The 12,697-nt window shown below is 40.9% G+C and overlaps 2 protein-coding genes across 4 annotated transcripts in view; one reads left to right on the top strand and one right to left on the bottom strand.

Moving 5' to 3' along the window:
- Nucleotides 1–5,776, top strand: part of gpat2 (glycerol-3-phosphate acyltransferase 2, mitochondrial) — a 135,608-nt gene extending 129,832 nt beyond the window's left edge. For both annotated transcript variants that reach the window (XM_074670409.1, XM_074670408.1), the window contains 4 exons: nucleotides 776–896; nucleotides 2,357–2,425; nucleotides 2,796–2,851; nucleotides 5,088–5,776. In XM_074670409.1, the coding sequence (XP_074526510.1) occupies nucleotides 776–896; nucleotides 2,357–2,425; nucleotides 2,796–2,851; nucleotides 5,088–5,204 (363 nt within the window). In that variant the 3' untranslated portion in view covers nucleotides 5,205–5,776. The remainder of the gene's footprint in view (nucleotides 1–775; nucleotides 897–2,356; nucleotides 2,426–2,795; nucleotides 2,852–5,087) is intronic.
- Nucleotides 5,777–6,068: 292 nt separating this feature from the next.
- Nucleotides 6,069–12,459, bottom strand: fahd2a (fumarylacetoacetate hydrolase domain containing 2A). 2 transcript variants are annotated; one of them, XM_074669355.1, is made up of 8 exons: nucleotides 12,244–12,459; nucleotides 11,198–11,466; nucleotides 10,448–10,664; nucleotides 10,182–10,241; nucleotides 9,928–10,090; nucleotides 9,662–9,770; nucleotides 9,120–9,207; nucleotides 6,069–7,301 (listed from the first exon to the last, which is right to left on the bottom strand). In XM_074669355.1, exons 2-8 carry the CDS (start codon nucleotides 11,464–11,466, stop codon nucleotides 7,239–7,241), a joined length of 969 nt encoding a protein of 322 aa, XP_074525456.1. In that variant the 5' UTR covers nucleotides 12,244–12,459; the 3' UTR covers nucleotides 6,069–7,238. The 2 variants fall into 2 exon arrangements, with proteins under 2 accessions (XP_074525456.1, XP_074525455.1); XM_074669354.1 differs by lacking the exon at nucleotides 12,244–12,459 and adding an exon at nucleotides 12,104–12,237.
- Between the last annotated feature and the right edge of the window lie 238 nt (nucleotides 12,460–12,697).

Here is a 12,697-nt window from a genome sequence, read left to right as displayed (position 1 = left end):
GAAGAGCATTAAAAACTAATGCAGCATCATACAAAGCAGGACAGGCACAATGCAGGCAATTAATACAAAACAATGTTTTGCAGAGACAGCACAGGCAGTTTGAACATCCCAACGTGAAGCACATTATGTAACAGTAGACAGAGGAATACATGAGAGGAGCCTGCCTCATAAAAAGCAAACAAAGCTGTGCAAAGTACAACAAAGCAAACATGGGTTTGTTAACTGCTCTGTATGACAGCCAGTCTGGTTGCTCTTTGAGGACTTCACTCACTTGGTCATACTTCAATTACATAAAAATGCCAAACCTGATAGTGGCTTTCATTGTGGCAGAGTAAGATTTTTTTACAAGGTTAAAGGTTCAGTTCATTGATTCCTAAAATCATTCAAAATTTCCATTCCATGGGGGAAATAAGTCAAAAAGAGGGAGAGTATCTGTATATTCATCCACAACCTAAGCAAAATCAGTCCCCCTGGCACCACTCTATATGGCGGTGGCTTGCTGTGCGTCTCTGACTCACATTTACATAAAACCTTTTATTGCAAACACAAAACCCTGCCAACTCTGGAATTTCAACCACAGGACCACCGTTATGTTTTATTATTTTTTATATTCCCTCTGCATTCTGCGGCTGTAATCCTTCCTCTGACCAACTTACAGTCACTTCACAGTGTGTGCTCAGCGTGGCAGAAAATGAAAAAACTTCTCCCCCATTCTCTCCTCTTCCTCTCATTATATGGCCTCTCCTGACCTCTTTGGTCTCTGTCAACTTTCTAGATAAGCCAGCCCAGCCAGTGTCCAGAGATGCTCTTCTTCCTCTGCAGTATGCTCGCTGGTCATCTGAGGGCGCTGTGCTGGACCGTCAACAGCCTGGATCTTCTGCACACACCTCTGCCAGGTATCTGTACCGCTCCTTCATGAGCTTCAACTTTGTAGTTCTTTGTCTTTTGTTGTGTTAATATGAGGTGGGAGGCTCTAATTAATAGTGGCAGTAGGTCCAAATATCAAAGTAAACTTTCTTGTTTGTCTGCAGAAAGGATCAGCTTTAATCTTCAGTTCATTCCAAAACAAAAGCTTTTCAAGCCGAGCTCTTATTAGTCACTGAAAGAACACAAACTGTTCAGAAGTCAATGGAATTTGATGACGCAATCATATTTTTCACTCTAAAGAACAAACAGTAGCTTAAAAACTATTTAATCAATACTTCTCAGATAACTATTTTGATAGTGTAATAAAAAAAAATCATACTACAATAAAAAAGTTCTGTTTTTATACCACATGTTGGACACAGCTCCACTCAGGTGTAATCCTCTAATTTGTAGCTGTATAACCACATCTATTAAAACCAGCCTACAGCTGCGGCTGTGACGAGTCAAGCAGCTGTTTGGTCCAGTTTCTGGGTTGATTGCGTTCTCACTACAAACAAGCAGCTTCAGGTTCCCGTTGAAAACAGACTAAGAGTACCTGATCTATTCGCTTCAGGACACCATGATAACATGTGTCCAAATGATCCAAGCAATGGGGGGAAAACGCACCGTTTCAGAACATCTCCAGATGATCAGATACTGAAAACGCCTTTAATGATCCGACAGTGGGAAAGCCAGCGTTCACTGAAAACCCACCTCAGAGTTAATAAGTGTAGAGATCAGGATTGAGCCACTGCAGGATTGCAAATAATCAACCAAACAAGAAGAGCAGGAAGATACCACACAGTCATTTAGCATTAAACCTCACAGAACCAGAGTTACATCAAGTGTACTCTTATCTATACAATGGATGTTTTCCTCAAAACAATCAGACGACAGTCAACATTTGGTGTGCTTTGCAAAAATACAACTATTATCAAAGAAATGGACCTGACAAGAGGATGAGTCATTACTTAGAGCTTATACTAAACTGCCTTTTTAGGGGTAGGAGCTTGAGAGGAGGTGAAGTGAGGGGCTGAATAAAGGGCAGTAAAACTGTGAATCATGCTGAGGTACATGAAGTCACAAAATAAAAATATAGGGCAGGAAATTAGATTAGGCCCCTTGTAATGCATGCTTTTAAACGATTAACATTTTACTTGATACAGAAAAAAAGGCAGGCTGTGCTCCACATTTCATTTTTAAAGAACTGGCTCAGCCATGCATGCCACAATAAGTCAAAATGAATGCTGATGATGTTCTACATTTCTTTGATATTTATGGTTCTCATAAAGCCATTTGTAGTGACCTACTGCTCTGCTCACCCATCATTAATACACACTATGCTAGCATGTCACTGAAGCATGAGAACTCCATATACCATCTCAGCAGACGGTCCTCACTTTGCTTCTGTTGCATTTATAACTCTGTTTCCATATCTCCCCTCCTGCAGAAGCACAGTTTGTGGCTCAGGTGCATGCCTATCTGTTTGACACAGCAAATAAGAAGAGGCAGAACTACGGTGAGCTCGACCTGACGTCAACCTTCACAGAACACACACATCCACACAAAGATTTTTCATTTCTTTTACTAAAAAACTTGAAAGCTTGTCACCTCTTCTTTTCCCACGGATGCAGCTCGTGTTGTAACAACTCAGAAGAGACTAAAGGAGAAACACAGAGCAGCTCAACCCCTCACATCACATGCGCCTCTCTCCTTAAACACATAAAACAATCAAAAACTACCCAAACGACAGCCTTCAATAATACACAGAAAAAAATTCTGTCAATCCCACCAGTACTGGCTTTGTTCTGTTATCCCGCCCTGGTTTTCTATATTGGATATCTGTCTGTTCTTTTGATTCATGTGTGCCTTTGTGCCGTATCTCACAGAGAGCTGCTCAGAGGAGGCTGCACACACTGCAGTTAGAACACTAATAGACCTGGGGGTGAGTGACAGCCTTTATGTGTGTGTGTATGTGTCTTTCTAAATCTGTCTGTCTGCTGAGAATTAAAGCTCATCCCAGCACTGAAAGTTTGATGCAATTCGACTCCCAAAAAAGTTGAGTTTAAACACAAATCTGGTCCTGGGTCAGCTTGAATCCACCTGAAATCCCCCAAATCACCCATAAGCGGCAACCTGCTGGCAGCATTTTTCAACAATTACTTTGAGCCCCAAGCTCAGCGTGAGCAGGAATCCAGCCTGATTTGGATGCAAAGAGGGAAACTGAGCGATCCATATCCAATCATTATTTAGGCAGAAATGTCAATCTTTAAAGAGAACTCACTGGACCAAGGACACCACTGGTTTTAAATTAAACATTTGGGAGAGTGTTGAAGTAAAACTTCTTAACCATTTAACACTTTTCACTTTACACTTTAGCCTCAAATATACAAGAACCACTGTACCTTTAATCACAGCATTATGTTTTATTACGAGAGCTCAGATGTATTTACTGAGCAGGATCAGTGAGACTTTGACCCGTGGCTCTTCCCTTGGGTTTGCAGTACTTTAAATGGCAGCGGCATCAGTCCCTCCTCCTGTTCACAGATGGGTTTTGGGACATTATAGTGTTTTGTTAAGCTCATCTATTTTGAGCCAGGAAATTTGAATACTTAAAAAAACTCTTGTTTAGCATTTATTTAACAGAAACGATAAGATATACCAACGTAAAGTGTGTGTTAGTGGTGTAGGGCATGTGTGGAAGTGTGTTAACGTGTCAGCTGAAGAAAAAGGAGAGACCAGTCTTCATGAGGGCTGCCGTGGAGATGGTTACTCTACATCAGAGAGATGGATGAGGGGTCAGGACGATCTTTACAAGCTCAGCACTTAGATGCAACCTATGCCACTGATGACCCCCCTCCCACCCATAAGGCCCATCTCCCCTGGAGCAGAGCTGGACAGAGACACCCAGTGGTCTGCTGGCAGGGCTGTCACAGGACAAAAAGGCGTTTTGGTGACCCACAGTTGTCCAACATACTCAGCAAGAACGTTTTTTATCTTGTAGCATCAAGTGAAACATGAACTGAAGTTAAAGGACTTGATTCAAAACATAAACAACAACCCCATAGCGTTAGTCCTCCTTTACTTACCCTAGGCCCTCTGCATCATGGGAGGGCTGCACTCCTCCATGGTCTTCGCTTTAGATTTCATGTTCCTGTTAGGAAACGATTTAACTGAGAATCAAGGTCGTTATCTTTGAAAGAAGTCCAACACATGCAAACACTAAATAATATCTAAAGTATTGACAAGGATATTTATTTTTGAAGATTCCTCTGTGCTGCATTTTTCCTTTGAAGACGTGGTGACCTAATTGAAAATATTCTCGGGCTTATTCACCAAAGGACTAAAACATGAACTTTGATATGGGCATTTAACAACAAACTGTAGAAAACAGCACAGAGGGGAAGAAGAACTTTATTTTTAAACTGATTTTTTTAAGAGCGGAAGAGAGACAAACATGTTTTTGAGACGGAGAGAGGAGGAAATGGTAGTGCACTCCGACTCTGATGTTGTCCATTTCATCTGTAATAACATAAATCAGTGTTTGGGCACAATTTCCTGCTGTTACATTTTACCACTCAGCCTTTTGACTTTGTAAAGTAGACAGTGTCTGCACCCATCAGTCTTCTCATCAGTCTGTGTGTTGGGAATCGCTGCCTTTTAAAAATAGAGCATCATTGACCTATAAATCTGAAAAGATCTCATGAGGAAATTATTAGCTTTCTTATCAAGGTTATTAGTCTGAAATGGTCATTATCAGGCTTGACTTAAGGATTTGACGGCTTATTAAACTCCCCAGTCTCGGGGCAACTGATATCCAAGATCTATGGCTCAAAACAAAGAGGAAATTTGCTTCCAGTGTTTATCTGGCCGTGAAACAGAACGGACAGCAAAGTCAGAAGTTCTGCTGCCTCAGTTTGACTCATTATGCCAGACCTTGCTGCAGGTTCAGTGTCATTTGTGAGACATCTTAAGCTTTGTTTTTCCTTTCCATATCTGAAATGTTCATGTTTTGAAAGCTCTTGTTATAATCTGTTATTTCATCAGTGAGTGTTTTTTAGCCTTGCAGAGAAAACAGACAACAAAAAAAGCTCTGCTCACCAGGCTTAAAGGAAGGTTACTGAATAAAGAGCGTTGTTGTCTCAAGCCTCCTGACAGGGCTGTGTTTATGTTTACGTCAGGTCCTTTCGGAGGAGCGTCAGGAAGGGGGCGTCTTCCTGGGTATCACTCCTTTGTTCCAGTTGTCAGAGAACAGGCAGAGACTGCACCGCTTCATCTCCCAGTACCTCTATAATTAATGCAGTTTGTGTTTCCACCGTGTTTATGTTGTTATGTAGGCCACTAAGTATGATTATAATATGAATGTTCAGTTTAAGAGTGGTTGTTTTGTTTTTCTTATGAGAAAGTTTGTCAGTTAAATTGACTAAAAGGTAATACTGAAATAAAAAAGCATCTTCTTTCATCATTATCTGGACAAACAGGCTCCTTGGACAAAGACAAATGTGGTTCACAGTTGTATTTTATGCTCACTCCCCTAAGATTGTATCTTCTCAGAGGAGCTCTGCTCCTGAATGTAAATCTCCCAGTGCTGACTCAGACCTCAGGAGAGTCCGCCTGTCCTTCTGACACCAAGATGCAGAGAGAGATCGATGCTGCGTGGAACTTTTTTTAGGTCATTATTGATGTTGTAAAGTTTAAAACAGGCTGTTTGTGCTGGTAAGATTCAAAGTGGCTGTTGAGGGTTTTTTATGTTAAAGTTGAGTTACAAACCAAAGGTTCAGCTCATGGGCTCCCAACGAATGTGAAACTGTACTGCCACCCTGTGTTGAATAGTGTGTACTGCAACAGCAATAACGCGTATCATTTCTCCTACAACCTTTCGTTTAAAATAAAACAATTCTTAAAATCATTTGAAGCAGCTTTGAGTTTTGTGTTCACACAGAAAAGTGAAACTAAAACATTTTCAGACATGATGGAGAAAATCTGAGAAAGACACCATTGCACCATCACTCCTCAATACACTGCATGGAGGAACTATAAGAGCTGATGGCAGTTTTTATGCCAGATTGAATTTGTACATGTACCAAAAACAATCTGCCCTATGACAAATCTAACCTACTAACACTTTCTTTAACTTAAAAGGAGACCACGTTATCATACTGGGAGGTATTATTTATTTTCACCTCTGTTTACATCAAAATCAGCGTACACTTAATACGTCCACATCTTGATAAGCGTTGAAACACTGGTATAGAATTTTATCATAGTGCATTTCTTTCATTACTGTTGTGCTTCAAAATATGCATGAAAAAAGTCTCTTGTTCAGAGAGATTGTGATTGTTCAAAGGGTAAAGGAAAAACCTCCCAGTGGGGGGTGAAGTGGTTTGATTTTTCTTGATTCAAATTAACATATGCCAACGATTCCTTTGAATATAAAGTATCTGATTGACCTCAGACATTAATTCTGTTTCTCATATATAAAAAGAAAAAAACATCATCTCTATCATGTTGAAGCTAACGTGTCACAGTGGGTCTCAATATTTGCATGTCCAAGTGTCCTTAAGAAAGACCATTACCCTAAGTACCTCTCACTGTGCTACGTGCAAGCTGTGACACACAGGAGGTCACCAAATGGTCAAACGATTTGTAGGTAGAATAGATCATCACTTGACATGAGAGTGTAAATGTGTTGTTAAAGTTCTGTGAATTCTCTAAAAGTGTCTCTGTCAGTAGGAATGCTTATCAAAGATTACAGCGACAGAAAAATAAAGCCAACAGGCAGATTAATAAGAGCTCAGTCAAATTCATGAAATCTTTCTCTCAGGCAGTAATGAGAACAAATTTTGATGATGGTAGATTTACAGTTAAATTAAACTCTTATTACTCTGGAGCTCTTCTTCGGTTTTATAAGATGTGGCTGCCTAAATCCTCTGAGGTAAACATTTAATATACAATCCATCCTCCTGGATCTGAAACAGAACTACTTTTAATTGTGAATTTAAAAAGGGTGAGGGGGTTCTCAGTACCCTGCTGTATCGCCTGAATAGGCTGCTTTTGATAAGAGGGTATTTTTACAGCTGGTGATGACTCAATAACTGGGGTCAAGCTGCAAAAACATCACACTGACTCACATAATTACATCGTTTTACGTATTGAAAACAGTGGGTTTTTCTACCCCCTGATTAGAAGAAGAAACCTGTAATCATGAAGCAAACATTTTTTATACTTTTGTAACAGTTTTCACACATTTGCACTGAAATAAAAAGATTCTGTAAATATTATGAAGCTGTTAATCAGAAGTGCAGTGTAGCCGGTCATGCTGCGTGGATGGATCAGACCACTTTGTTGATTATGGATCCTATCTGGTCTATCTGGCACTCCACAATGTCTCCTGTCTGTGAGGGGAAAAAGTACTGGTTACACATTGATTTGGTTTATTTCCCCAGTCTCAAAATAGTGCAAAAAAGACGTAGGTGCAGACGCACACAGGAAGAGCTGCATGACGTGCAACATGGAGGATAATTATGGACTGAAGAGAGGGGGAAGTAGAACCATGCTCTTAAGCATGATGATTCCTCTACACTTCTATCTATTAGTTAAAAATAAACACAGATCCGCTCCATAAAAATTACATTCACCACAATTATGGACAACTGAGCGTTGCTCTTTGCTTTGCTCTCCTGATCATACAGATTAAAGCACATAGAGACTTAGATCACATAGTGGAGGGGACGTGGGGACACAGGAGAGCCTGAACCTCTTACTGAGGAGACATGAAGCATGACAGATACATCTTTTATCTGCTTGTCTCCACTTTAAATGAGCTGTCTCTTTTCTGCTCTATGATAAACTAACAACCTGTGAACGCAACATTAGATATGATCAGCTGTAACCGGTCAACACTTTCCTCTGCGTCTCATTGCTCCTGAACTTGGCTCTCTCACGGCTTTTATTTCTCCTCCTAATCCTGTACTGGTTCTGTTCTCTTCGACGTCTAACGGGCTCAAGACTGAAGGTTCATGAAGGAAAGAAACATTTTCTTTCTCTTCAATAACAAAACTAACATTCAGGTTTATATTTATTACTGCTGATGGGGATGGGTACCTTTCACATTTGAAAGGATACGGTACCGATGCCTGGTACCAGGTGATCGCCATAAGTACTCAACGGTAACAATTTTCGCTTCTTATGTGTGTTTATGTGGTAATAAATACAAGTTTGTTTAAAAATAAAATCTCAAAGTTTTTCAATTTAACATATTTATTTATCAATACATAAATTTGCAATGCTGTGTTCATGTCCAGTACGGAAAATTGCCTACTCCAGTTCCACTCCCTCACAGTCTCAAGGATGTGTTATGGTACCACAGTTCCATTCGATTTTTCGTAAATCGGTACTTGGTACTACAGACAGAAGTAGATTGGTACCCATAGAAGCACCTAATTCGGTACCTATCCCTCGCTCCTGAATATTAACCATAGACAGTATAAAACATGGACGTAGTCTTGCCGACGTCACCCGTCTGTTTCTGAAACGGAAAATGAAGCACATCGGCTATAGCGGCCATATTGGTAGTGGCAAAGGCTTTGCGTACAGCCATAGGGCGCCTGTCGGTCACGTGACCCTCAGCTGTGCCTCTTATTGGGGGAGCTCGCGATCTTCTGAATGGCCAAGTTAGAAAAAAATTCACCTCCCGTACAGTGGGTGCCAATTGTAAAATTGGCGACTCAGACAGGAGACGTTTTTTTAACCAGGCTGTAAATGGGTTAATTCCTGTTTTGAAAGTGGCTTTTTTTGGCTTGGTGTGTATGTGACTTCCGGTACTCCTGGAGCCAGCCACAAGCAAACACTCGAGAAACAGCAGATTTTAGCACTTCCACATTGTCTCATATTCTTGGACCGGAGGTTGCTGCTTGATATTAACCTAACTATTGTCTATTTCTAATGAGAAAGAAAATTTCAACTTGCAGGTGACTCCAGGAGCTACTCAGTGCATTATTTCCTGATTTAAATGAATAAACACTTCAAAAACAACACTTCAACACCTCCCCGAGGTTGCACTTTAACACAATTGTCACAGACTATGCTGAGTCCTTACCACTTCAACACAGTGTGCACACGTTACATCCAGTAGAGTAAAAAGCTTTTTCTGAAGCTTCAGACACAAACAAGCTCTACTTCTTTAAACTTGTCTGTTTAAAACCAAAAGTCACCTTGAGGAAGACGGGTGGATTTCTGAATACTCCCACTCCTGGAGGAGTGCCTGTCAGGAACACATCGCCCGGAGTCAATGTCACAAACCTGAGAAGAATAAAGAAATACAGTTTAAAGACCTGGTATGATAATCACTTAACAGTAGAAACAAAAAGACCATGACCTCATGCTTTAACTTTTCTGTTTTCTTGGTCATGTTACATCACCAGGCCAGAGCGGAGATTACTTTATCACCTGCAATTTCACTTCCCATCAAGTGATAGGATGCACCAACTGGTCGAGGTACCCCTGGGCAGAAGAGCTCCCCACCCTCCAATGAGTGTTGGGTCTTAGATGAAGCGTGTAATGTCATCTTCAGAGTATATTAAGTAAGGACTATTTCCTCACACAGAGCTCCTTCTGTAGATTTTTTTTATGACAATTTTTTTTTAAGGAAACTGAAGTAACTGAGAAATATACAAGATCTGACTTTGTAATGAAACACAAAGTCTTACTTGTAGAGAAAAGACCGCAGCACTATGAGCAGGAAGAGTAAACCTACTTGGACACCCAGGCCACCAGCTCCTCTGTTTTAAAGATCATCTGATCTGTGTTGCTGCTCTGCACTGTGTCTCCGTTTACCAGACAGCGGATGCCGAGGTTATGAGGGTCTGGAGGGGAGGATAAAATAGAAATGTTGGGATACAAGACTGTTTGTTTATTGTCTGCAGCTGTGGGTCGTTGGGATGCAAAATTTTAAACTACAAAGACACTGATGCACCTGGAGTGGAGTCTTTTGTTCTCCAGCAGCTTCTTGTTCCCTCTCACCTTTCACAGCATCAGTGGTAACTAACGCTGGGCCGAGAGGGCAGAAGCTGTCAAATGTCTTTCCCAACAGCCACTGCTTCCCGTTGCGCGTCATTTGCCAGTCCCGCGCGCTGACATCATTGGCCACAGTGAACCCAGCCACGTAGGAGAGAGCGTCCTCCTCCTGAACAATAATCAGAGTGGATAAGGATTCAGATCTGACACTTCATAGGAGGCTCAAAGTGGCTTTCAGAGGGTGATGCTGTCATGCTCACCTTGATGTGTTTTCCTCTTCGTCCAATCACAAATGCTAGCTCTACTTCCCAATCCACCTCCTGCAGTCAGAGGTAAGTAAGAGATGAAGAAAAGAGCAAAAAAGCACCACAGAAGTGTCATCAAAGCAATAACCAGATTAATATAAACAGGTTTTTAATGTGTTGAGTTTCTACAGTGGGGAAAATAAGTCTCAAAGCAGGAAAGCAGATGACAAACAGCTTATTTTGCCATCCTACATGTCCTGCAAGTACATGTTGGCTCTCACCTGGCTCTCTGAAGGCAGCAGGATGTTGTCATAAGGCCCAGTGATAGCGCTTGGGAACTTGCTGAAGATGATAGGTTCTTTAGGGATGGGTGCATTCTGCTCCAGACAGTGGTCTCTGTAATTCATACCCACACACACCACCTTCTCTGGAGCCAAGACAGGGGACAGCAGCTGAATGTCTGAGCGCTCCACCACACACTGACCAGACGACACAGCACTAAAGAAGAAGAGGAGTCAGCAAAAAAAAAAAGGGGGGTTTGGAACAAAGTCAGAAGAAAATGTTACTGGAGAAACGGCAAAGACATTCCTCTGATCCAGAGAGATGATTTAACGATTCAGAGGATAATTCATTAAAACAAAGAAAGAGATTGTTCAAGGTGGCTGTTGCAGGAACATGATTTAGAAAGTGATCATTTAGGAAGAAACTAATAATTTATAAAGATATTGATTGAGCGTGGTGTCTTTTTTTATAGAGTGTGATTTATGGAGACGATAAAACAAGCACAGGGCTTTAGGGAAATGATTTAAGGCGACATCTACAGAAAATGATTTATTCAGTGGAGAAGATGATAATGATTAATCAAGGAGGATGTTAATTCAGAAGATGACATTTGATGCGAGTAAAGGTGACGACTTGAGGAAATCATGATTACCATGAATGGATGAATAAGAGATGAGGATCACTGTTAATACTGCTCCTAAAACTTTTTAGTGCTTTTACTCTGCAGCTGTTTCCAGACAATGTGATACCTCTGTGCCTGCCGCAGACCTTCATCCCCTAGTTCAAGCAGCTCTCTCATGGTCCCCGGCATCGAGGGGTCAAACGCCTTCAGATCCACCACACCAAGCCCCTCGCCCAGCTCCACTCCCACCCTGATGCCCCGCAAATCTCCACGGCGTTGAAACTGCACCAGACGCATCGCTGCACCACTCAATCCTCGATGCCACTGGGGATTTATTAAAGGCTTCTGGGAAAATAAAGTCTTAAGGGTGGAAGAGGAGCGAAGGAGAAGTCTCATCTGGGAGGAGAAAAGAGATTGAAATGTGAGGAGGCGGAGAGAGGTATCAAGACTGGATCTCCACCTTTTTCTGTACCCTGACCACTGCATTTTTTTGTTGAAAATATCCCTGAATCTAACTAATGGTAGCTTTAAATCATGTTCTTAATCCATTTGAAGTCCAAAACAAAGTTTTAAGCTCAAAAATGAATAAAATAAGCAAAACATTATGTCTTTGAATTCTAAGTAGTGCATTCAGGCAAAGTTAGGCTTTTGCTGAGCTGTTTGTTTTACTCATGGTACCACATTGAGCTTTCTGAACAAAGGAAGCTGAATTCATTTATTCATAAGAAAAACAAACGTGGGACATACATTTTAGATTTTTTTTCAAAACAAATCCCAAGTTTTTGTTGGAAAAAAAGTCTGACAAATACTTTACTAAAGTTCAAAACTATCATAAGAAGACAGAGAACAAAATGAGCAGTTTGTACAGTACAGTAGTTCAGTCAGCTAAAAGGGGCAGTGCAAAGATATTATGTCAGCATGTCTGCTTGAACCTGCACTTCTCGTTCTCTGCCATCACACGATAACATAGCTGTCTTTAACAACTGTAAGAATAGCTCGAGGACAGCAGCAGCAGTAGGTAACTTTTGCCTACCTGAAGCGCGATTTGTAGCTTTGCAGTTCGGCTTTTACCCGAAATAAAAGCTCATATTTACGCAGGAATATGTAACCTGCTACTGTTTAAATAGGGTGCTGTGTTTCTTGCCCTTTGTACCGCCTTTGGTTAAAACTCACCTTTCATGTGCCACCCAGACAGACTACTTCGACGGCTTCCGGTTAGGTTTTGTAGTTCTTTAGGTCACGTCACGTTAACAGCAAGATAAAGAGCTTATCTAAAGCAAATTATCAAACAGAGCCTCTCACTGCTATCATTTCATGAAAAACGACCCCAACATTGCTCCTATGCTCTCCCTTTAAACGGTTTTGCTATTGATAAATGAGGTGATGAAACTACATTTCCCTACTGTGAGAGTAAATGCGCGTTTAGGTGCAGTGGGAACGTTTACTAGTATAACAAACCTTTCTAAAAATCGCTTCGGAAACTTTTACGAATAACCAGGTGCCTACACTGTGGGGAAATAAAGTCAAATAAAAAAAAGTAAAACCCTTTTTTTTTTTTTTTTTTTTTTTACATTTTTAGAAACTTTATTACAGACATTGGTAATCGTTTTTCAAGACACTGCAAAAG

The sequence above is a fragment of the Halichoeres trimaculatus genome, unplaced genomic scaffold (genome assembly GCF_033239565.1).
Source record: "Halichoeres trimaculatus isolate MK-OKI-2021-1 unplaced genomic scaffold, fHalTri1.1 fHalTri1_scaffold_5, whole genome shotgun sequence".
In the NCBI taxonomy this organism is placed as follows: Eukaryota; Metazoa; Chordata; class Actinopteri; order Labriformes; family Labridae; genus Halichoeres; species Halichoeres trimaculatus.
The sequence above is the reverse complement of the archived record's forward strand: the minus strand, read 5'-3'. Positions and strand labels throughout refer to the sequence as shown.